The sequence below is a fragment of the Rhinopithecus bieti genome, unplaced genomic scaffold (genome assembly GCF_001698545.2).
Source record: "Rhinopithecus bieti isolate Rb0 unplaced genomic scaffold, ASM169854v2 scaffold_42772, whole genome shotgun sequence".
Taxonomy (NCBI): domain Eukaryota; kingdom Metazoa; phylum Chordata; class Mammalia; order Primates; family Cercopithecidae; genus Rhinopithecus; species Rhinopithecus bieti.
The window spans coordinates 2,391,684-2,415,283 of NW_016818842.1; the positions used below are offsets into that span (position 1 = coordinate 2,391,684).

At 50.0% G+C, this 23,600-nt stretch overlaps 1 protein-coding gene across 4 annotated transcripts in view; it reads left to right on the top strand.

Annotated features, from left to right (window-relative positions):
* HIP1 (huntingtin interacting protein 1) overlaps positions 1-23,600 on the top strand; it is a 216,169-nt gene that overhangs the window by 127,376 nt on the left and 65,193 nt on the right. For 3 of the 4 annotated variants that reach the window (XM_017857668.1, XM_017857669.1, XM_017857671.1), the window contains exons 2-4: positions 14,482-14,545; positions 22,041-22,183; positions 22,443-22,499. In XM_017857668.1, coding sequence (XP_017713157.1) covers positions 14,482-14,545; positions 22,041-22,183; positions 22,443-22,499 — 264 coding nt within the window. Of the gene's footprint in view, positions 1-2,023; positions 2,195-14,481; positions 14,546-22,040; positions 22,184-22,442; positions 22,500-23,600 lie in introns of those variants that run through there. The other variant, XM_017857670.1, reaches the window with a different exon arrangement.

Here is a 23,600-nt window from a genome sequence, read left to right on the forward strand (position 1 = left end):
CTAGTGACAATGGCTCTATTATTATTCTTTCTGATCAAGAGAAGAATTAAAAAGACCCTGATGTTGGGCAGCAAATTCCAAGTGTTGTAGCTAGGACCAGAGCAGGCTCACGGAGCATGGAAGGCTCCCCATGGCAGGGATGCTGTTTGGCTTTCCGTGTCTCACCTGCCTGTCTACTCTCCCAGGCTCACCTAATCTCCATTTGGTTCTGTACTCTCCCTGTCATCCTCACTCAGGTGGAAGGTTCCAGCTGTTAACCTGAGCTGTTGCCACCTGTACTGCAACCTTTTTTTCTACTGAACCCGGGAGGTGGAGGTTGCAGTGAGCCGAGATCACGCCACTGCACTCCAGCCTGGGCGAAAATAGAGAAACTCTGTCTCACAAAAAAATAAAATGGCCAGCTTTTTTTCTGTTTTCTTTTCTTTCTTTTTTTTCTTCTTCTTTGTCTGTGTGTGTGACCCAGGTTGGAGTGGTGCAATGGTATGATCATAGCTCACTGCGACCTTGAATTTCTGGGCTCAAGCCATCCTCCCACCTCAGTCTCCTGAGTAGCTGGGATTACAGGCACCTGCCACCATGCCCAGCTAATTTTTCTGCGGGGTTTCACCATGTTGGCCAGGCTTGTCTTGAACTCCTGGCCTCAAGTGATCTGACTGCCTCGGCCTCTCAAAGTGCTGGGATTACAACCTCTTTTAAAAGAAAATTATTATTATTATTATTATTATTATTTGAGACGGAGTTTCCCTCTTGTTGCCCAGGCTGGAGCGCAATGGCACGATCTCAGCTCACTGCAACCTCCATCTCCCGGGTTCAAGTGATTCTCCTGCCTCAGCCTCCCGAGTAGCTGGAATTACAGGCGCCCACTACCATGCCTGGCTAATTTTTGTATTTTTAGTAGAGATAGGGTTTCACCATGCTGGTCAGGCTGGTCTTGAACTGACCTCAGGTGATCCACCCACCTCGGCCTCCCAAAGTGTGGGGATTACAGGCATAAGCCACCGTGCCCGGCCTTTATTTTATATTTTGTGAGACAGAGTTTCTCTCTGTCACCCAGGCTGGAGTGCAGTGGCACGATCTCTGCTCACAGCAACCTCCACCTCCTGGGTTCAAGTGATTCTCCTGCCTCAGCCTCCTGAGTAGCTGGGACTATAGGTACGTGCAACCACCCCGGCTAATTTTGTATTTTTNCACTACCATGCCTGGCTAATTTTTGTATTTTTAGTAGAGATAGGGTTTCACCATGCTGGTCAGGCTGGTCTTGAACTGACCTCAGGTGATCCACCCACCTCGGCCTCCCAAAGTGTGGGGATTACAGGCATAAGCCACCGTGCCCGGCCTTTATTTTATATTTTTGTGAGACAGAGTTTCTCTCTGTCACCCAGGCTGGAGTGCAGTGGCACGATCTCTGCTCACAGCAACCTCCACCTCCTGGGTTCAAGTGATTCTCCTGCCTCAGCCTCCTGAGTAGCTGGGACTATAGGTACGTGCAACCACCCCGGCTAATTTTGTATTTTTAGTAGAGACGGGATTTCACCATGTTGGCCAGGCTGGTCTCGAGCTCCTGACTTCAGGTGATCCGCCCACCTCAGCCTCCCAAAGTGCTGGGATTACAGGTGGATCCACCATGCCCGGCCTCCTCTACCTTTCTTTTACCCTTCTCCTTTCCCATCTCTGCTGCCTGTTCTCAGGTTTTCCTTCTCTGGCCCCTTGCCTGGGACCTGCCACCCCCAGCTGGGGCACATCCCTGTGCCTGCTCCTGCCATGAGACCTTTGTGAGCCAGCCTGGCCTTGGCAGCCTGAGGGCTGGGCTCCTGCCAAGATCTGTGTGTGTGTGACCGGACAGTGTCCAACCAGCCCCACAGGCCAGGCCCAGGCCCAGCTCCCCACACAAGCAAGGCCAGAGGGTTTCCCATTGTCCACCGCCTGGCCAGGCTGTCCTAGGCAAGCAGAGGACAGGGAGTGCTGGGGAGGGAGGAAGAGAGGCTGGGAGAAAGGCGCCCTTCCTGCGGTGCCTGCTGGTAATTGGCTCTCCGGAACCAGCCGGGACACGGGGCCTGCTGAGTCAGGAAGTGGTGGACAATGCCACCCTTTCAGGGGAGACACGGCTTGGTCTTAGGTCCTGTGTGACTCCAGGGAAGTCCAGAGAACAGCCTGTTCTCAGAGGATGTTCCCTAACCCAGAGCCCCCTCCAGAGGTGAGACACTGAGCCCCACACTGCCCACCCTTGGCGCTGGGAGGGGCCCCCAGGCATTGGCCTGTGGAGGGGCTGGGAACAGTTCAGAACCAAATGATGTCCTTCAGAGAGCCTGGGGCTGGGAGGAGAAGAGAGTAGGTTTTCTCAACAGACTGTGAATCACATACCTGGGACTTTGTGTGTGTGTGTATGTGTGTGTGTGTGTGTGTGTATGTGTGTGTGTGTGTGTGTGTGTGTGTGGAGACTGAGTCTCACTCTGTCACCCAGGCTGGAGTGCAGTGGCACCATCTCAGCTCACTGCAGCCTCTGCCTCCCCAGTTCAAGTGATTCTCCTGCCTCAGCCTCCCAAGTGGCTGGGACTACAGGCACCCACCACCATGTTTGGCTACTTTTTGTATTTTTGGTAGAGACACGGTTTCATCATGTTGGCCAGGCTGGTCTTGAACTCCAGACCTCAAGTAATCCGCCCACCCCAGCCTCCCAAAGTGCTGGGATCACAGGTATGAGCCATCGCACCTGGTGTACCTGAGACTCCATCTAAAAAAATTTTAAAGACCAGGCGTGGTTCAAGACCAGCCTAGCCAACATGGTAAAACCCTGTCTCTGCTATAAAAAAAAATACAAAATACAAAAATTAGCTGGACGTGGTGGCGGGCACCTGTAATCCCAGCTACTCAGGAAGCTGAGGTAGGAGAATCACTTGAATCTGAGAGGCAGAGGTTGCAGTGAGCCGAGCTCACACCACTGCACTCCAGCCTGGGAGACAGATGGAGTAAAACTCCATCTCAAAAAAAAATATATATATGTGTGTGTGTGTGTGTGTGTGTGTATTTATATATATTTAATAGTGATGGGATCTTACCATGTTGCCCAGGCTGGTCTTGAGCTCCTGGGCTCAAGAGATCCTCCTGCCTCAGCCTCTCAAAGTGCTGGGATTATAGGCATAAGCTACCATCCCCGGCCTCTACCTGGTACACATTAGAACAGGGAGTGCTGGGAAGCAGCCAGTCCTGATGATTTATGGACTTATGACCTGCCTTCGCAACTGTGGGCCTATAGGGAAGGAGAAGGCAGGGTATCTGCCCTTGGGATTCTAGTCTGGGTAGGGAGGGAAGATAATACTCAGTGGCAAACATATTGAGAGAAATAGGAATTCAGAAAAAGAAAAGTAAAGGCCAGGTGTGGTGGCTCACAACTCTTAACTCAGTGCTTTGGGAGGCTGTCGGGGGAGGGTCACTTGAGCCTGAGTTCAAGACCAGCCTGGGCAACACAGGGAGACCCCATCTCTGCAGAAAATACAAAAAAAATTAGCTGGGTGTGGTGGCACCTGCCTGTAAGTCCCAGCATCACGGGAGGCTGAGGCTGGAGGATCACTTGAGCACAGGGGTTCAATAAAACAGTGAGCTATGATCACATCACTGCACTCCAGCCTGGGTGACAGAACAGGACCCTGTCTCTTACAAAAAAAAAAGAGCTGGGCGTGGTGGCTCACACCTGTAATCCCAGCACTTTGGGAGACTGAGACAGGTGGATTACCTGAGGTCAGGAGTTCAAGACCAGCCTGGCCAACATGGTGAAACCCTGTCTCTACTAAAAATACAAAAATTAGCCAGGTGTGGTGGTGCAGGCCTATAATCCCAGCTACTCTGGTGGCTGTGGCAGGAGAATCACTTGAATTCGGGAAGCAGAGGTGGCAATGAATCAAGATTGTGCCGCTGCATTCCAGCCTGGGCAACAGAGCAAGACTCTGTCTCAAAAAAAAAAAAAAAAAAAAAAAAAAAAAAAAAAAAAAAAAAAAAAAAAAAAAAAAAAAAGAAAAAAAAACATTGTTGGCCTGAGTAGCTTGGTTAAATCTTAAAAAAAAAAAAAAAAAAAAAAAAGGTACCTTGGGAGGCCGAGGTGGGCGATCAAGAGGTCAAGAGATTGAGACCATCCTGGCCAACACGGTGAAACCCCATGTCTTCTAAAAATAGAAAAAGTAGCTGGGTGTGGTGGCACATGCGTGTAGTCCCAGCTACTCGGGAGGCTGAGGCAGAAGAATCACTTGAACCAGGGAGGAGGAGGTTGCACGGAGCCGAGATTGCGCCACTGCACTGCAGCCTGGTGACAGAGCAAGACTCCGTCTCAAAAAAAAAAAGAAAACGGTACCGTTGGGTATGAGCTTGAAGGAGGTCAGGGTTTGGAAAGTAGAAAGAACAGGGGGCGTGTATGGTGGAGGGTGGGGTGGAGAGCCACGGGAAACTGGTCTTAGCAGGGAACTTCCGCCCTGGAAACCTCTCAGTATCTGACATTCCCCAGCCCCCTGGGGGACCCACAGGTTGCCTTAGAACCCAGAATGAGCCCCCAAGAAGCCTTGCCACAGGCTCGGCAATGGGCCCCAAACCATGGGGTGGACTCTGCCTCATGGATACAGTCCCTATGATGAAGTGTTGCTTGGGGACTTGGGCACGATGATGACAGTGCCTGAGAGCTCTTGTGAACTCCCGAGAGCTGCAGGAGGAGGGTCTGGGACAGTCCTGGCAAGCTCAGGCAGAGCTTACAGGTGCCTTCTGGCTGCTGGTTTAGGAAGAGACTTCTTTCCACAAGCCAGTGGTTAGGCCAGGTCCTTGTCAATTGCACTGGATTCATACTGGGAGGCAGTGACTCCCAGGGTGTTCCCTACTTTCCTTAACGCACTGGAGAAGTAACTCATTCAGGAGGACGGAGGGTCATTTGTATCAGATTCCTCCCCTGCTCAAGAGCCTTCTGTGGATCCCCAGTACCCATCAGATCACAGTTCCTCGGCCTGATATCCAGAGCCCTCTGTGATCTGATCGGCCTTTTCAGAGTCTAAAAATGGAAAGAGACCTAGAAGTCATCTAATGTCATCTGAGCCTGTTCATCTTTTTCACGATAACCCAAAGAGGCTGCCTCTCTTCTGCATGTGTGTTTCCAATAATGAGGAGTTCTCTTTCATGAGACAGCTTTAAGTTCATCCAGAAACTGCCTCTCTGGATGGACTTCTGCCCATTGGTCTAGGTTCCAGCCTCTGGAGTTTTTCCTGCTTCCAGATGGTCACGCTTCAGAATATTGATGTTTCTCTAAATTTTCTTCAGACCTTAAATCCATTTCAATCCAGGTCACTGTCTTTCGGAAATGGTCCAGCTTGTTAGTTTCCTTCATAATGTATAAAACCTGAAACTGAATAGTGTTTCATGCATGGCCTTATCTGTGTAGAGAACTGCAACCATACGCTCCCTCATTCGGAACACTATACTCCTTTTAATGCATCCAGAGAGATCAGACTTGCATGTTCATCAACCATATCAAAATCTTGCTGTTGCTAAGTTAGCAGCCAAATAAAACACCTTAATTCTTTTTTTTTTTTTTTCTTTTGAGACAGAGTTTCCCCCAGGCTGGAGTGCAGTAGCACGATCTCAGCTCACAGCATTCTCTGCCCCCCGGGTCTAAGCAATTCTCTGCCCCGGCCTCCCTAGCAGCTGGGATTACAGGCGCCCACCACCACACCCTGCTAATTTTTTTTGTATTTTTAGTAGAGATGGGGTTTCACCATCTTGGCCAGGCTGATCTTGAACTCCTGACCTCGTGATCCACCCACCTCAGTCTCCCAAAGTGCTGGGATTACAGGCGTGAGCCACCCGCCCAGCCAAAACACCTTAATTATTTTCACAAGTGCTGCTTTGAGTCACAGCTTCCCTGTGCCAGTGAGTTTAGGCCTAAGTATAGAAAATTTCCTTTATACCTACTAGATTTCATCTTGTGAAGTTTGACCCATTTTTCCATTCCGTGGATTCTGATCGTGTCTCTATTACGTAGAGGGCCTTGTCTAGTGCCGAGGTTGTGATCCTGAGCCTGAGCTTGGTCACACTGCAAAGTCTGAACCCCTGCCCTACACTTGCTGATGTTACAGGCCTGGGCAGTTTACTTAGCAGTTCTTTTTTTAATTTTTATTTATTTATTTTAGAGACAGGGTCTCACTCTGGTCCCCAGGCTGGAGTGCAGTGGTGTGATCATGGCTCACAGCAGCTTCAAACTCCAGGGCTCAAGTGATCCTCCTGTGATCCCTCCTGCCTCAGCCTCCCAAGTAGCTAGGACTACAGGCGTGAGCCACTGCACTTGGCTAATTTTTTTTTCTTTTTTTTAGGCCCGGCACAGTGGCTCACGTCTGTAATCCCAGCACTTTGGGAGGCCAAGGCAGGCAGATCACCTGAGGTCAGGAGCTCAAGACCAGCCTGACCAACATGGTGAAACCCCGTCTCTACTAAAAATACAAAAATTAGCCAGACGTGTGGTGTGTGCCTGCAATCCCAGCTACTGGGGAAGCTGAGGCAGAAGAATTGCTTGAACCCAGGAGGCGGAGGTTGCAGTGAGCTGAGATCACACCACTGCACTCCAGCCTGGGCAACAGAGCAAGATTCTGTCTCAAAAAAAAAAAAAAATTTTTTTTTTTTTTTGTAGAGATGGTGTCTTTGGTGTCTTACTGTGTTGCTCAGGCTGTTCTCAAAGTCCTGGTCTCAAGTAATCCTCCCACCTAAGCCTCCCAAAGTACTGGGATTACAGGTGTGCACCCCCACACCTGACAATTTAAAAAAACCTTTTTTTTTTAGAGATGGGAGTCTCACTATATTGCCCAGGCTGGTCTCAAACTCCTGGTCTCAAGCAATCCTCCAGCCTCAACCCCAAAGTGCTGGGATTACAGACATGAGCCACCCCACCCAGGCTTACTTAGCCTTTCTAAGCCTAAGAGATCTCAGGTACCTTGGTTGCTTCATCTGCACAATGGAGCTGATTAATACTAATACGTGCTTACTGATAGGTTGTAGAGTTGTAAGACTTTATATAAGATAATTCATACAAAGGGACCTGGTCTAAGCACTCATTAGGGCCATCGGCTTGATGATTATCACCACTGTTATAGCTAGTTCACTTCCTCATTCTTTTAAAAATGGCTATTTCTTACCCAAGAGCCACCTGGCCTCACTGTTCATTGTTCCTTTGGGTCCTTTTCTTACAGTGTCTCTCCCAGCCTGTGACCCTTGCTGCTATCCTCCCCCTATCTAGGTCCAGAGCCTCTGCATCATCTTTTTTTTTTGAGACGGAGTCTCACTCTGTCGCCCAGGCTGGAGTGCAATGGCGGGATCTCGGCTCACTGCAACCTCCACCTCCCATGTTCAAACAATTCTCCTGCCTCAGCCTCCCAAGTAGCTGGGATTATAGGCATGAGCCACTCAGCTTATTTTTTGTATTTTAGTAGCAATGGGGTTTCACCATGTTGGCTAGGCTGGTCTTGAACTCCTGGCCTCAAGTGATCTGTCCCTCTCAGCCTCCCAAGTCTCTGTATCATCTTGGAGGCACCATGGATGCATCCCTCCGCTGTCTCCCTATAACCCGGAGCTCCTATCTGCCAGTCCTACTGAAGCTCGTTTTATAGCTCACATTATATTGGGTCATTTCCATTTTCACATCTTTCATTTTGGTTCCATTTTTCCTGTACTTTTATGCTATTAAATAGCTTCTGGTGGGGCACGGTGGTTCACACCTATAATCCCAGCACTTTAGGAGGTTGAAGTAGGAGGATTGCTTGAGGCCAGGAGGTCAAGACCAGCCTGGGCAACATAATGAGGCCCCGTCTCTATTAAAAAAAAAAAAAAAAAAATTAGACAGGCATAGTGGTACATGCCTGTGGTCCTAGCTACTCAGGAGGCTGAGGTGGGAGGATCGCCTGAGCCCAGGAGGTGGAGGCTGCGGTAAGCTATGATTGCACCACTGCACTCCAGCCTGGGTGATAGAGCAAGACCCTGTCTCCAAATAATAATAATAATACATTAAATAAAAATACAGCCAGGCACGGTAGCTCACGCCTCTAATCCCAATACTTTGAGAGGCCGAGGCAGGCCGATCACCTCAGATCAGGAGTTCGAGACTAGCCTGCCAACATGGCGAAACCCCATCTCTACTAAAAATATAAAAATTAGCCAGGTGTGGTAGTGTGCAACTATAATCCCAGCTACTTGGGAGTCTGAGACAGGAGTATCACTCAAACCTAGGAGGCAGAGGTTGCAGTGAGCCAAGATCGCGCCATTGCACTTCCTGGGCGATAGAGCAAGACTCCATCTCAAAAAAACAACAACAACAACAACAACAATTTCCTCCCTGAATTCCCACCTCCAGGCTCCATCCAGCTCTACCCCAGCTGCCGCTGCTGCTGGCCCATTCCCCTCCACCTGCTGTCATCCCTTCTTGCCACTCAGAAGCTCACTGGCCTTCCATAGGCAGCCTCACCTGCTTCCTGGCGTCTCCCCCATCCGCCTGCCCCTCAGGCTGCACGCTCCATGTTCTTCCACTTTGATGCCTTTACTTGTGGCACTTCCTCTGCCCGGAAGGCCTGTCGTCTGTGTCCAGAACCCTGGACCCAGTCCCCTGCAAGCCCGAGCCCCTCCACAGTACAGAGTGGGTGGTGGTTCGGGGCTCGGAACCGAAGAGTATGACCTCAGGTGAGTTTCTCCGCCTTTCTGAACAACAGCCCTCCGCACCCCAGAGTTCCTATGAGGCATACATGAGAGAAGTGGGTAACGGCAGGGACAGTAGCTGGGCCGAGTTATCCCTCCTTTCCCTTTAAGAAGTCTTCCTTGAGCAGCGTCTTCGTTTAAAAGATTTCTCTCTGCTTTCAACACTACTGCACAGAACTTTCCTGATTCTCAGCTACACACACACACTCAGAGGATCCGTAGTTACAAACTCATGGTATATTATTTTACGTGGCTTATGGGAATTTTAAAGATGAGGGCTCACTATGTTGCCCAGGCTGGTCTTGAACTCGTGTCCTCAAGTGATCTTCCCGCCTGAGTCTCCTAAGGTACTGGGATTACAGGCATGAGCCACCGCATCCAGCCCCATTTCCAGCATTTCCAACTACCTGGTGTGGTCCTCTTCCTCACGGCCTGTATTCCTTACAGGCCCTCCCAAACCCCCTGGAACTTAACCATGTGCAAGTCAGCATCTTACAGATTTGGATTTCTTGTCCTTCTACGTTTTTATATGCCTTGTAAGTCCTTTCTGACTGCAGGCAACCTTGATGGCCTCTGGAAGTATGGAGACTTTGCCCAGGGGTCTGTCTGCAGCCAGAATCTTGCCATTGTCATGGTGCCCAAGGGAAGAACATGGTTTAAATGGCTGTAATGCACTTGAGGAAACGTGCAGGGAAGACAGCAGTGCTTGGGACAGTTCTGTCACTGAGGACTAAGGTCCAGAAAAGGATGTGTTAAGAGGAAGCTGTAAGCACTGTGTCTCCATAGGAGAGAAGAAGTACTACTTCATGGAGAGGTTTAGGGGAATCAACTTGTCACTTCTTTATTGCATTTTTTTTTTTTTTTTTTTTTTTTTTTGAGACAGGGTTTTGCTCTGTCGCCCAGTCTGGAATGCAGTGGGGGTGATCACGGCTCACTGCAACCTCTGCCTGCTGGGCTTAAGCAATCCTCCCACTTCAGCCTCCCTAGTAGCTGGGACTATAGGTATGCACCACCACACCTGGCTAACGTTTGTATTTTTTATAGAGACGGGGTTTCACCATGTTGTCTGGGCTGATCTCAAAATCCTGGCCTCAAGCGATCCTCCCACCTCAGCCTCCCAAAGTGCTGGCCAGGGATTCCTTCCTGACTGCTCTCCCCCTCACCCTGCAGAGCCAACGGCTGTGCTCAGGAGGCCCCAAATCATGTGCTGTAGGGGAAGCATCGCATGTCATTCTTGTCCTCCCAGAGGACCCCATCTGATGGGGAAAGGACCCTGTAATTAGTTTCCTGGGGCTGTCACAGATTGCCACTAACTGGGTGGCTGCATTCTCTCACCGTCTTGCAAGGTAAAGCAGTGCTGTCTCTGAAAGCTCTAGAGAAGGAGCCTCTTTTTTTTTTTGAGACAGAGTCTCACTCTGTCACCCATGCTGGAGTACAGTGGCTTACTGCACCCTCAACCTCCTGGGCTTAAGCAATCCACCTGCCTCAACTCCCTAGTAGCTGGGACTACAGGCATGCACCACCACACCTGCCTAAGTTTTGTATTTTTTAGTAGAGACACGGTTTCGCTGTGTTGGCCAGGCTGGTCTTGAACTCCTGACCTCAAGTGATCCTCCCGCCTCTGCCTCTCAAAGTGCTGAGATTACAGGTGTGAGTCACTGCACCCGGCTGGGAAGGATCCTTTCTAGCTTCTCGTGGCCGCTGACTGTCCTTGGCATTCCTTGGCTTGTAGACGCATCACTCGTCTCTGTCTCATTTCACGCAGCATCCTCCCTGCGTGTCTCTGGATCCCTACATCTTCTTCAAGGATCACCAGTCGTACTACATTCCGTAATATGACCCTACTCCAGTATGACCTCATCTTAACTCATTACATCTGCAAACGCCCTATTTGTAAATAAGATCATATTCATAGGTACGGGGGGAAGGGTTTGGACGTGATCATATCTTTTTGTGGGGCGGGGGTACACAATTCAACTCACAACAGAGGTTATACTGTTTAAAAGTCAAGTCTGGTAGGGAGAAGAAAATATATAAGGAGACATGGATTTAAGAACATATTCGTTAGCCGGGCGTGGTGGTGGGCGCCTGTAGTCCCAGCTACTAAGGAGGCTGAGGCAGGAGAATCGCTTGAACCCGGGAGGCAGAGGTTGCAGTGAGCTGAGATCGTGCCACTGCACTCCAGCCTGGTGACAGAGCAAGACTCCATCTCAAAAAAAAAAAAAAAAAGAACATATCCAAGAATTTAAAAAAACAGCAGCTGGATTGGCAGTGTGCAGCTATAGTCCCAGCTACTTAAGAGGCTGAGGTAGGAGGATCGCGGGAACCTAGGAGTTCAAGTCTCTCCAGCCTGGGCAACATAGCGAGACAGCAAAACCCTATCTCTTTAAAAAAAAAAAAAAAAAATGCTGGCCAGGTGCTGTGGCTCACGCCTGTAATCCCAGCACTTTGTGAGGCTGAGGCGGGTGAATCACTTGAGGTCGGAGTTTGAGACCAGGCTGGTCAACATAGCAAAACCCTGTCTCTACTAAAAATACAAAAAAAAAATTAGCCAGGCGTGGTGGCAGGCACCTGTAATCCCAGCTACTCGGGAGGCTGAGGCAGGAGAATTGCTTGAACCCAGGAGGTGGAGTTTGCAGTGAGCCAAGATCATGCCACTGCACTCCAGCCTGGGCAACAGAGTAAGACTCTGTCTAAACAGGAAAAAAAAAAAGGTTTTTATTTCCAAAGGATAGAGTCCTAGGAGTGAGATTACTGGGTCAAAGTTGTTTTTTGTTTTGTTTTGTTTTGTTTTTTTTTTTTTTTGAGGCAGAGTCTCGCTCTGTAGCCCAGGCTGGAGTGCAGTGGTGCGATCTCGGCTCACAGCAAGCTCCGCCTCCCTGGTCACGCCATTCTCCTGCCTCAGCCTCCCGAGTAGCTGGGACTACAGGTGCCCACCATCACGCCCGGCTAATTTTTTGTATTTTTAGTAGAGATGGAGTTTCACCGTGTTAGCCAGGATGGTCTCGATCTCCTGACCTCATGATCCACCCACCTCGGCCTCCCAAAGTGCTGGGATTGCAAGTGTGAGCCACCGCGCCCGGCCCAAAGTTTTGTTTTCTTTTTTTTAACCTTTCATTATAGAAAAGTTCAAACATATACAAATATGAAGACTAATCCAAGAAGCCCTGGTGTAGCCCCAGCATCAACAAGGAACTTGTGGCCAAACATATATCCTATGGACAAAGGGTCAGCATTTTCTGAAAAGAGCCAGTTAGTAAATATTTTAGGCTTTGCAGGCCACATGGTCTCTATCACAACCATTCAACTCTGCCTTTGTAACACAGAAGCAGCCTCAGCTGATATTAAATGAATACATAAATACATGAGAGTGGGTGAATTCTAATAAGCTTTCTTTTCTTTTCTTTTTCTTTTGTTTTTGTTGTTGTTATTGTTGTTGCTGTTGAGATGGAGTCTCTCTTTCTCACCCAGGCTGGAGTACAGTGGTGGGGTCTCGGCTCACTGCAACCTCCGCCTCCCAGGTTCAAGCAGTTCTCCCACCTCAGCCTCCCAAGTAGCTGGGATTACAGGCGCCCGTCACCATGCCCAGCTAATTTTGTATTTTAGTAGAGATGGGGTTTTACCATGTTGGCCAGGCTGGTCTCAAACTCCTGACCTCAGGTAATCCACCCGCCTCGGCCTCCCAAAGTGCTGGAATTACAGGCGTGTACCACAGTGCCCGGCCATAAGCTTTATTTTCAAAACCAGGTGTTAGTCTAGTCTTGTTGTGGCTTGTAACTGTAGTTTGCTGATCCGTGAGTCTATACCATCAACCACCAAATTTTTTATTTTCCGGATTATTTGAAGTAAATCTTAGACATTGTATCATCTTGCCAGTAAATATTTCAGTATGAACCTGTTTAAAAAAAAAAAAACTCTTTAAAAATTAACCATAACATATTTATCACACCTAAAATTTTAAAGGTAATTCCTGACTGGGGACAGTGGCTCATGCCTGTAATCCCAGTGTTTTGGGAGGCTGAGGTGGGAGGATCACTTGAAGCCAGGAGTTGGAGACCAGCCTGGGCAACACAGCAAGACCCCATCTCTACCAAAAATAAAGAAAATAACTGAGCATGGTGGCATGCGCCAGTAATCCCAGCTACTCAGGAGGCTGAGGCAGGAGGATTGCTAGAGCCCAGGAGATGGAAGCTGTGGTAAGCCATGACTGTGCCACTGCACTCCAGCTTGGGGGACAGAACAAGATCCTGTCTCAGGAAAAAAAAAAAAAAAAAACTAGAGGTTTTTCAGCCCATTTGCAGAATTTTCCAGGAGATATATTCAAGTGAGAAAACCAAGATGTAGAGAAGTCTATATATGACAATCTAATTTGTGCAGAACAATGGCAAAATTAACCTCTTCAGTATGTAGGTATTTATGTGTATGTGTGGGTGTATGTATGTGATACATAACAGGTTTTTAACATGGGTTATAGGGATAGAATGACATCAAAACAGAAAAAGGAAAAAATCTGTACTTAAGAAAACAGCCTACATGGTATAATCCCATTTCTGTGTTTGTGCAAATGTACTGCTATGTATATGCACTTTGCAAAATTAAAGAGAGTTATGATTTGGCTGGGTGCAGTGGCTCACGCCTGTAATCTCAGCACTTTGGGAGGCAGAGGCGGGAGGATCACTTGAGGTCAGGAGTTCGAGACCAGCCTGGCCAACATGGCAAAACGCCGTCTGTACTAAAAATACAGAAATTAGTTGGGCATGGTAGTGCACGCCCGTAATCCCAGCTACTCGGGAGGCTGAGGCAGGAGAATTGCTTTAACGCGGGAGGCAGGGGTTGCAGTGAGCCACAATCGTACCACTGCACTGTAGCCTGGGCGACAGAGTAATAAGACTCCGTCTCAAAAGGAAAAACACAAGGCCTGTAATCCCAGCACTTTGGGGCGGGCGGATCACCTGAGGTCAAGATTTCAAGACCAGCCTGGCCAACCAACATGGTGAAACCCCATCTCTACTAAAAATACAAAAATTAGCCGGGTGTGGTGGCGGGTGCCTGTAGGCCCAGCTACTTGGGGGGCTGAGGTGGGAGAATTGCTTGAACCTGGGAGGCAGAGGTTGCAGTGAGCTGAGATTGGGCCACTGTACTCCAGCCTGGGTGACAGAGCGAGACTCCTCAAAAAAAAAAAAAAAAGAGTTACAATTTTAAAAACGATTGAGAGGGAATGTTTAATGTCATTTGATGTCATTAAGGAAGTACAAGGGAATTTGCTTAGGAGCTGGAAAATGCCCAAGAGTGTGGGAAAACAAAGACTTGGTGGCCACTGCCGGTGCTGGTCAGCCAGGGAAGGCTCCGTGGAAGGTTTAGAGGGGAGAGAGGGGCAGCTGGATGCTCTTGGGCCACAGTCGCTCCCTGATCTCTGCGCCTCTTCCTCCTGCTCCTGGAGAAATAATGTTTCCCTGGGGGATGAAAAGCATCTCTTTGTGCGGGCTTTAATTGCCATGTTGTTGTGCCAAGGGAGTGAGTGGCAGGCGGGAGCAGCAGCTGGGCACAGCCAATGCCAGGCAGCGGTGCCCGCTCCCTCAGGATGGCCCAGCCAGCTGACTCCCGGGAGCGCTGCCCACCTCTGCCCCCAGCTGGGCGCCTGCAGAGGAACCGACCACCCGTGGGGCTGGGGGGATGGCTGGAGGAGGAGAAAGGGGCAGGCATCTGGGAGGGTCTCAGCCACTCTCAGAGGCTTATTCATCTCATCCTCATTTCCCCTCCCCCCTTCTTGTTTTTCAGACTGTCAGCATCAATAAGGCCATTAATACGCAGGAAGTGGCTGTAAAGGAAAAACACGCCAGAAATATCCTTTTGGATGTTGCTTGGAAGACCGACCCCGAGGCAGGTCAACTCGTGGGGACTGAGGTCAGGGCCAGGCTCCCTTGCTCAGCTCCAGGAAGGGGCAGCCCTGCACAGGCCAGGTCCCTGCAGCTTCTGATGGCGGCAGCTTCTCAGAGAGCGCTGGCTGCAGAGACCACAGACCTTCCGGGTGGCAGACACCAAAGAGGCCGTGGAGCTCAGGCCTATCAACTTGCCAAAGATCCTGCTCCTTTCCTTGAAGACTTAAGCATTCCTTTTTTTCTTTTTCCAAACGGGGTCTTGCCATGTTGCCCAGGCTGGAGTGCAATGGCATGATCATACCTCACTGCAGCCTCCAACTCCTGGGTTTATGCAGTCCTCTCGTCTCAGCTCCGCGTAGCTGGGACTACAGGTGTGCACCACTACACGTAGCTAATTTATTTTATGTTTTGTAGAGATGGGGTATTTCTCGTTGCCCAAGCTGGTCTCAAGCTCCTGACTTCAAGCAATCCTCCGCCCTCTGTCACCCCAAATTGCTGGGTTATGAGGGAGAGCCACTGCGCCTGGCCGACTCAAGCTCTGTAGAATGTCGAAGTCACTTGAAAGTCACTTTCCTTTGAGAGATCTCCTGGGGATCTGGAGGGATCTTCACCTGTTATCGAAGCCCTCCAGTTCCTCTCTTTGCCCACAGGGACACGGGGACCACTCCTCTGGGGATTGCATAATCAATAATCCTCTCCTTTTCTAAGCATGAAAGGAAAAAAAGAAAAGAAAAGAGAGTATATTTTTTTCTTTTTTGAGACAGAGTCTCACACTGTTGCCCAGGCTGGAGGGCAGTGGCGTGTTCTTGGCTCACGATTCTTGTGCCTCGGCCTCCCGAGTAGCTGGGATGATAGGCTTATGCCACCACACCCGGCTAATTTTTGTAATTTTAGTAGGGACGGGGTTTCGCCATGTTGGCCAGGCTGGTCGTGAATACCCCTTACTAAAGTGCTGGGATTACAGGCATGAGCCACCACTCTTGGCCGAAAGAAGAAAGTCTTAGCTTCAGAGGTTGAGTGGCCTTAAACCGAGGCAGGGACCCTCTACCTTCGTGAACAGGTTCAACCTATGCCAGAGGGGAGAAGGCAAGAGCCTTGAAGTGGATTAGGGAATGGATGGCTTGAAAGCCCTCTGTAAGCCCACCACACATAGGAGCAGCCTATGGCTTTGTAGAGAGGTGCAGGACCGTGCTGGCTGATGAATACCTAGGGATCTGCCTTCGAGTTGCAGAATCCGGGAGCTGGAGAGCTTAATCCCCAAAGGCTGAAGGAGAGAGGCTGCCAGGGGGATGGCTAAGCTTTTAACTCTCTGTGTGCTGCACCAGAGCAAGGTGGAGTTCCAGGCAAGCAGAGTTGGGACTTTTTTTTTTTTTTTTTTTTTGAGACAGAGTCTTGCTGTGTCGCCCAGGCTGGAGTGCAATAGCATGATCTCAGCTCACTGCAACCTCCGCCTCCCAAGCTCAAGAGATCCACCTGCCTCAACCTCCCAAGTAGCTGGGACCACAGGTGTGTATCACTACCCCTGGCTAATTTTTGTATTTTCAGTAGAGACAGGGTTTTGCCACGTTGCTCAGGCTAGTCTCAAAACTCCTGAGCTCAAGCCATCCTCCTGCCTTGGCCTCCCAAAGTGCTGGAATTACAGGCATGAGCCACCGCGCCCAGCCTCGGAGGCTGCGCCCAGCCTCGGAGGCTGGACTTCTGTCTACAATGGGAAGCTCCTCCTTGCCTGGGCTCTTGGTTGCTGTGCCACAGCCAGGCAGGCCAGAGCAGCTTGTCCCGAAGCCTTCTAGCCTCAACCCCTAGAGGCGACCCTCCAGGTTAGCTAGCCAGAGAAGCCCAGCATTGCTTAGTGTGGTGTGTGAACTGCTGTTTGCTAGACGGAAAGCAGCTTACCTTTAGTGGGAAGATGCTTTGGCTGGAATTAGCATGGGGCCGCAGAACCTCTCTGGGGTAACCCAGAAGTCCAGTCCTACGCAAGCCTAGCTAGATCTTGCTCTTTTTCTCCCCCCAGAAAGACACAGGCCCCTTTCTTTCCTGCACCACGTTTGGTACCCTTGCGATGATCCAAAGCAAACGAAGAAAAGCCTTTATTTTAAATGGCCCAGTTGATTTTCTCAGAGGAAATGACTCAGCGCTGACCCTTACCTACAAATAATTTGTGATCAATCTGATAAACGATATGAGTAAGGGAGAGACAGTTGTCACCGGGCAGCGTGCTGTTCAGGACAAGACATGGGCGCAGAGAGGCCAGGCCTGCAGCGGCAGGGTCACGCCACATGCTGCCAGGGAGGCTCCCTGGGAGGAGGGAAGGTACCCTGCAAGGAGATTCTGACATCCTGCCACTGGAACTCTCGGGCTCACTCTGGGACCTTGAGTGGGGCCTCCATGAGCCTTAGTCACTTTCTGTCCAATCAAAGGTTGGACAAAGAAGATTTCAGGCCAGGCGTGGTGGTGGCTCACGCCTGTAATCCCAGCACTTTGGAAGGTGAAGGCGGGTGGATCACCTGAGGTCAGGAGTTCGAGACCAGCCTGGCCAACATGGTAAAACCCCGTGCTACTGAAAATACAAAAATTAGCCAGGCATGGTGGCAGGCACCTATAATCCCAGCTACTTGGGAGGCTGTGGCAGGAGAATCACTTGAACCCGGGAGGCAGAGATTGCAGTGAGCTGAGATCATGCTACTGTGCTCCAGCCTTGCCAACAAGAGCAAAACTCCATTTCAAAAAAACAAAGTAGATTTCAAAGATTTAACAGTTCAGCTCTAACATTCTATGAGTATGTGATTCATAATTTCTAAATGGTGAATAAATCTTGAAAAATCAACTCCATACAGTAGGGTTTGAAATGCCTAATTAAAGATTATTTATTTATTTATTTATTTTTTTGAGGCAGGGTCATGCACTGTCACCCAGGCTGGAGTGCAGTGACACAGTCAGGCTCAAGTAATCCTCCCGCCTCAGCCTCCTGAGTAGCTGGGACTATAGGCACATGCCATCATGCCTGGCTAATTTTTTATAGAGATGGGGTCTCGCCATGGCCCAGACTGGTTTTGAACTCCTACCTGGGCTCAAGCAGTCCTCCCGCTGAGCCACCACGCCCAGCCCATTTATCTATTGTCGGGTCTTTTATCAGCTGCCTTAGATACAAACTGAATAAGCATTAGGAAGTCTGACTTCAGACATGCTGCTTACACATTTATCACAGATGCCTAAATGGTGAAAAGATTGGCCCGCCACCTTGGTATTCACTCCTGGAGGGCTGGGGACTGAGTCTTATTTTTCTTATTTTCTTTTTTTTCTCCCTGAATGGATTTTACAGTCTTTGACACACACTTGGGGCATAAAAATGCTTATAATGTGAAAGAATGCCAGAAAGGTCTCCTTGCCCATTTCAAAGTCAGGGTTCCTGAGCCCGGTGCGGTGGTTTGCACCTGTAATCCCAGCACTTTGGGAGGCCCAGGCAGGAGGATCACATAGCCCAGGAATTCAAGACCAGCCTGGGCAACATAGTGAGACCCACCTCTACAAAAAATAAAAAATTAGCTAAGTGTGTTGGTGCATGCCTGTAGTCCCAGCTACTTGGGAGGCTGAGCAGGGAGGATCAGTTGAGCTCAGAAGTTGGAGGCTGCAGTGAGCTATGATTGCACCAATGCACACCAGGCTGGGCAACAGAAGGAGACTCTGTCTCTAAAAAATTAATTAATTGGCCGGGCGCAATGGCTCAAGCCTGTAATCCCAGCACTTTGGGAGGCTGAGATGGGCGGATCATGAGGTCAGGAGATCGAGACCATCCTGGCTAACACAGTGAAACCCTGCCTCCACTAAAAAAAATACAAAAAAACTAGCCGGGCGAGGTGGCGGGTTGTAGTCCCAGCTACTCTGGAGGCTGAGGCAGGAGAATGGCATAAACCCGGGAGGCGGAGCTAGCAATGAGCCGAGATCCGGCCACTGCACTCCAGCCTGGGCCACAGAGCGAGACTCCGTCTCAAAAAAAAAAAAATTAACAAAATTAATTTTAAATTTAATAAAATAAAGCTAGGGTCCCCAGCTAGCTCTGCACTCAGCTTCGGTTTAGGAGGCTGCTCTCAGGAAAAGTAAGCACTGTCCACTGGGAGAAGGGAGTACGGGGAGGCTGGGGGTTGCTGGTCTCTCCTCACTGCTTCCTTGCAGTCTGCAGGGGCTGTGCTTTAAGTGGAACCAAAAATTATTTCAGAAATCACTCCTACACCGAGGTCGGGTGCGGTGGCTCACACCTGTAATCCCAGAACTTTGGGAGGCCAAGGTGGGCGGATCTCTTGAGGCCAGAAGTTCGAGGCCAGCCTGAGCAACATGGCGAAACCCCATCTCTACTAAAAATACAAAAATTAGTCGGGCATGGTGGCGGGCACCTGTGATCCCTGCTACTTGGGAGGCTGAGGCACGAGAATTGCTTGAACCTGGGAGGTGGGGTTTGCAGTGAGCCAAGATTGTGCCACTGTACTCAAGGCTGGGTGACAGAGTGAGACCCTGTCTTAAAAAAAAAAAATAGAAAGAACGAAAGAGAGAGAGAGAGAGAAGGAAGGAAGGAAGGAAGGGGAAAGAGAGAGAGAGGGAAGGAAGGAAGGAGAGAGAGAGAGAGAGAGAAGGAAAGAAAGAGAAAAAGAAAAAAAGAGAAAGAGAGAAAGGAGGAAAGAGAGAAAGAAAGAAGGAAGGAAGGAAGGAAGGAAGGAAGGAAGGAAGGAAGGAAGGAAGGAAGGAAGGAAGGAAGGAAGAAAGGAAGACTCTTACATCAAAAGCTGACTTTAGCTTCCAGACCCAAACATCTGTTTAAGCCCACCCCTCTCTAAATGAAAATGTCATTGACGAAAGGAGCTTTATGGTATCTTCCAGTTCAGAAGCAAAATAACATGTGCTCCGGGTGAGTCATTTAGTTTCCTACCTGAGGCGAGTCTTTCTGCCCTAAATGATAGCGCACTTGTGACCTGAGCCTTGCTGAGTAAAGCCTAAAGTTCCGGGCACAGAGTTGTCCTTACAGCTGATGGTGCCCAGTTGGTGGGTCTGTGAATCTTGTCGAAGCACACAATTACAAAAGTGGAAATTCTCCCTTCACTCCACAAAGAGCTCACTAATGACAGAGATCTAGAATGCTGAACTTAAAATCATGTGAGGCCAGAGGGACATTTATTTTGAGATGGAGTCTCGCTCTGTCGCCCAGGCTAGAGTGCAGTGGTGCGATCTCTGCTCACTGCAGCCTCCACCTCCCAGATTCAAGTGATTCTCCTGCCTCAGCCTCCCGAGTAGGTGGGATTACACACATGCACCACCATGCCCACCTAATTTTTGTACTTTTAGTAGAGATGGGGTTTCACCATGTTGGTCAGGCTGGTCTCGATCTGCTGACCTAATGAGCCGCCCGCCTCAGCCTCCCAAAGTGCTGGGATTACAGCCGTGAGCCACCACGCCCGACCCTGGTGAACATTTATTACATGCAAACTGACAACTATCTGCAGGGGGTGGGTGTGTTTGGATTTAGGCCTGGGGAGAAGCGGTTCCAGGATCCCATATATGGGAAATTCAAGGTGTGGAGACATTGAAGGTGCCCCTGAACGGGGCCAGGCAGGTTTATGGAAGAAGTGGCATGTTCAGGTTTACAGAAAGTGCATTTTAGACAAAAGATTGCTGCTGTCAAGGCAAGTACAAGGCTGGCTAAATGGAAAGGGGCCGGAGGTGCTGCCTGGAGGAGGAACCAAGGGGTCAAGGTGCAGGATTCCCTGCAAGGACCAAGGTCAGGTCCTTAATGAGGAGCGGAAAGAACACCTTTGCTTTTTTTTTTTTTTTTTTGAGTGAGAGTCTTGCTCTGTCACCCAGGCTGGAGTGCAGTGGTGTGATCCTGGCTACTGGCAACGCATCCGCCTCCCCAGGTTCAAGCCGATTCTCTTGGCCTCAGGCCTCTCTGAGATAGCTGGATTACTGCGCCCCGACCACGCACACCCCAGCTAATTTTGTATTTTTAGTAAGAGATGGAGTTCGGGCGCAGCCGTGTTGGTCAAAGGCTGGTCTTGAACTGTTGACCTCAGTTGATCGCATCCAGCCTCGGCCCCCGCAAAGTGCTGGGAATTACATGGTATGAGCCCCCACTTTTTTTTGCGGCCCCCCGGCCCTGCACACCCCTCACTTTTTTTTTTTTTTTTTTTTTTTTGAGATGGAGTCTTGCCTGTGTCGGGCCCCATGCCGCTGGAGTGCAGTGGTGCGATCTCGGCTCACGCAAGCTCCGCCATCCCGGGTTCACGCCATTCTCCCGCCTCAGCCTCGCGAGTAGGCTGGGACTACAGGCCGCCCCCGCCCACCAGCCAGCCGGCCTAGTTTTTTGTATTTTTAGTAGAGACGGGGTTTCACCCATGTTAAGGCCAGGATGGTCTTGATCTCCATGACCTCGTGATCCACCCCGCCCTCGGGTCTCCCAACAGTGCTGGGGATTCGCACAAGGCTTGAGCCACCGCGCCCGGCCTCACCCTCACTTTTAATAATGCACAAGAAAGAACCTGAGGAAGCCCTCAGATATTGTTTAAAAGTTAGGTGTCATAAGACCAGACACAGTGGTTCATGCCTGTAACCCCAGCACTTTGCGAGGCCAAGAGGGGAGGATTGCTTGAGGCCAGGAGCTTGAGACCAGCCTGGGCAACATAGCAAGACCTCATCTCTATCAAAAATTTGAAAATGAGCCAGGCATAGTGGTGCATGCCTGTAGCCCCAGCTTCTTGGGAGGCTGAGGTAGGAGGATTGCCTGAGTCCAGGAGTTTGAGGTTACAGTGAGCTATGATCACACCACTGCACCCCAGTCTGGGCAACAGAGCAAGACCCTATCTCAACCACCACAACAAATAGCTATAGTTATTCCTGAAGGAGCCATCATCAACTCAGCATTCTCATAGAAAGGGCAACCCAATACCACCGTGGCCTACAGGGTATTTGTGCAAATTAGAAAAAGACAAACCTGTCTCTCGAGACACTTGCATCTCGGGAAATTGTCTACTCAAGTGGATTTTATTAGAACAAGTATTCCCATCTGCCCTAAAACTCCCAGAATTAATGTACAGTTCTATGGTATCTTAGCTCTGAGTGGCGCTCCCTCCAAGGCACTGCCAACCATGACTTGCACAACTGCTCGGTCCCCTGCAGTGGCTGGGTGCAGCCTCTATCCCCTGCACTGGCTGGGTGCAGGCTCATTCCCCTGCAGTGGCTGGGTGCAGGCTCTATCCCCTGCAGTGGCTGGGTGCAGCCTCTATCCCCTGCAGTGGCTGGGTGCAGCCTCTATCCCCTGCAGTGGCTGGGTGCAGGCTCAGTCCCCGGCAGTGGCTAGGTGCAGCCTCTATCCCTTGCAGTGGCTGGTGCTGCAGGCTCGCTCCCCTGCAGTGGCTAGGTGCAGGCTGGGTCCCGGGAGGCAGAGCCCATGCCATTGTTTTCCATAACCCCTCTCACCGTGCATACTGGGCACCCACCATGAGAAAGGGGCACAGACCTTCTGGTCTGTTGTCAACCGCCTGCCTCTGTCTAGCAACGCAGTGCTCTGCTGGAAGTTCTGCCATGTGTTCCATAAACTCCTCCGAGACGGACACCCGAACGTGAGTTCCTAGGGCTGTGGGTTGGCAGGGAGCCAGGGACCCTTGTGGGGAAAGTAACTGCCTGGGCCACAGAGGCTGCTGTCCTCTCCCACACTGCCACCTTCTCCTGGCCTTTGGGTTCCCCATCAGAGGTGGGTGAACCTCTCTTCTATCAGCCTGTCCCCCGCGTCCAGGTTCACCTCCGCCTCTCTCCATCCTCCTTCCCTTTGTCTTTCCTTCCTTCTCCGTTCTCTCACGGGCTGTTCTTTTGCCTCTGCAGGTCCTGAAGGACTCTCTGAGATACAGAAATGAATTGAGTGACATGAGCAGGATGTGGGTGAGTTTGCAGATGTACCCAGGAGCCACCTGCTCCTCCTCTTCTTCCCCGGAGGCCGCAGAGTAAGAACTGAAGGGTGAAATAAATTGATCTCCTTCAGCTTGTTGAGGATTTCTCCCACGAGCGCCAGAGAGAGACTAAGGATGCCCCCAAAGAGTACCATGATATCCATAGTCTTGCCTGGGGTCCCTGGATGCTTCAGGAAAGTTCCAGGGCCCGGGAGCTTCCCCTGCCAATGGAAACTCATGTCACAAAGCTGTCCAAGGGTTGGGATCCCTCAGCAGTAGCTACACAGCCATGGTTCCTGGTTTTGTTTTTTTTTTTTTTTTTTTTTGGTAGAGATGGGGTCTCGCTATGCTGCCCAGGCTGGTCTTGAACTCCTGGCCTCAAGTGATCCTCCCACCTCAGCCTCCCAAAGTGCTGGGATCACACACATGAGCCACCTTGCCCAGCCCACAGTTCCTACTTCTCTTCTCCTTCCACTGGTCCCGTTGGAGTCATAGTACATTGAGAATTAGAATTAGCATACCCAGTTCTTAATGCCAGAGCTTTTTCTTTCCTGTTTAGAGATTCTCAGTGCTTTAGGATGAGGGAGGAGGTAGGTGGCAATATCACAGTCCATTGTGATATCCTTTCCATTTGAAAGAGCGTTTCTATACACAGAGCACAATCACCCCAGATTCTGACGTCCATGGGTGTGTATATGGATAGGGGTAGTTTGCATTTTGAAGAATCTCCCTTGGCCGGGCGCAGTGGCACACACCTGTAATCCCAGCACTTTGGGAGTCCGAGGCAGGCAGATCACCTGAGGTCAGGAGTTTGAGACCAACCTGGCCCACATGATGAAACCCCGGCTCTACTAAAATTACAAAAATTAGCCGAGTATGGTGGCGTTTGCCTGTAATCCCAGCTACTTGGGAGGCTGAGGCAGGAGAATCACTTGAACCTAGGAGGCAGAGGTTGTGGCGAGCCAAGATTGGGTCACTGCACTCCAGCCTGGGTGACAGAGTGAGACTCTGTCTCAAAAAAAAAAAAAAAACAAAAACAAAAACAAAAAACTCCCTGGTTGATTCTGATATGTTCTTTTTTTTTTTTTTTTTT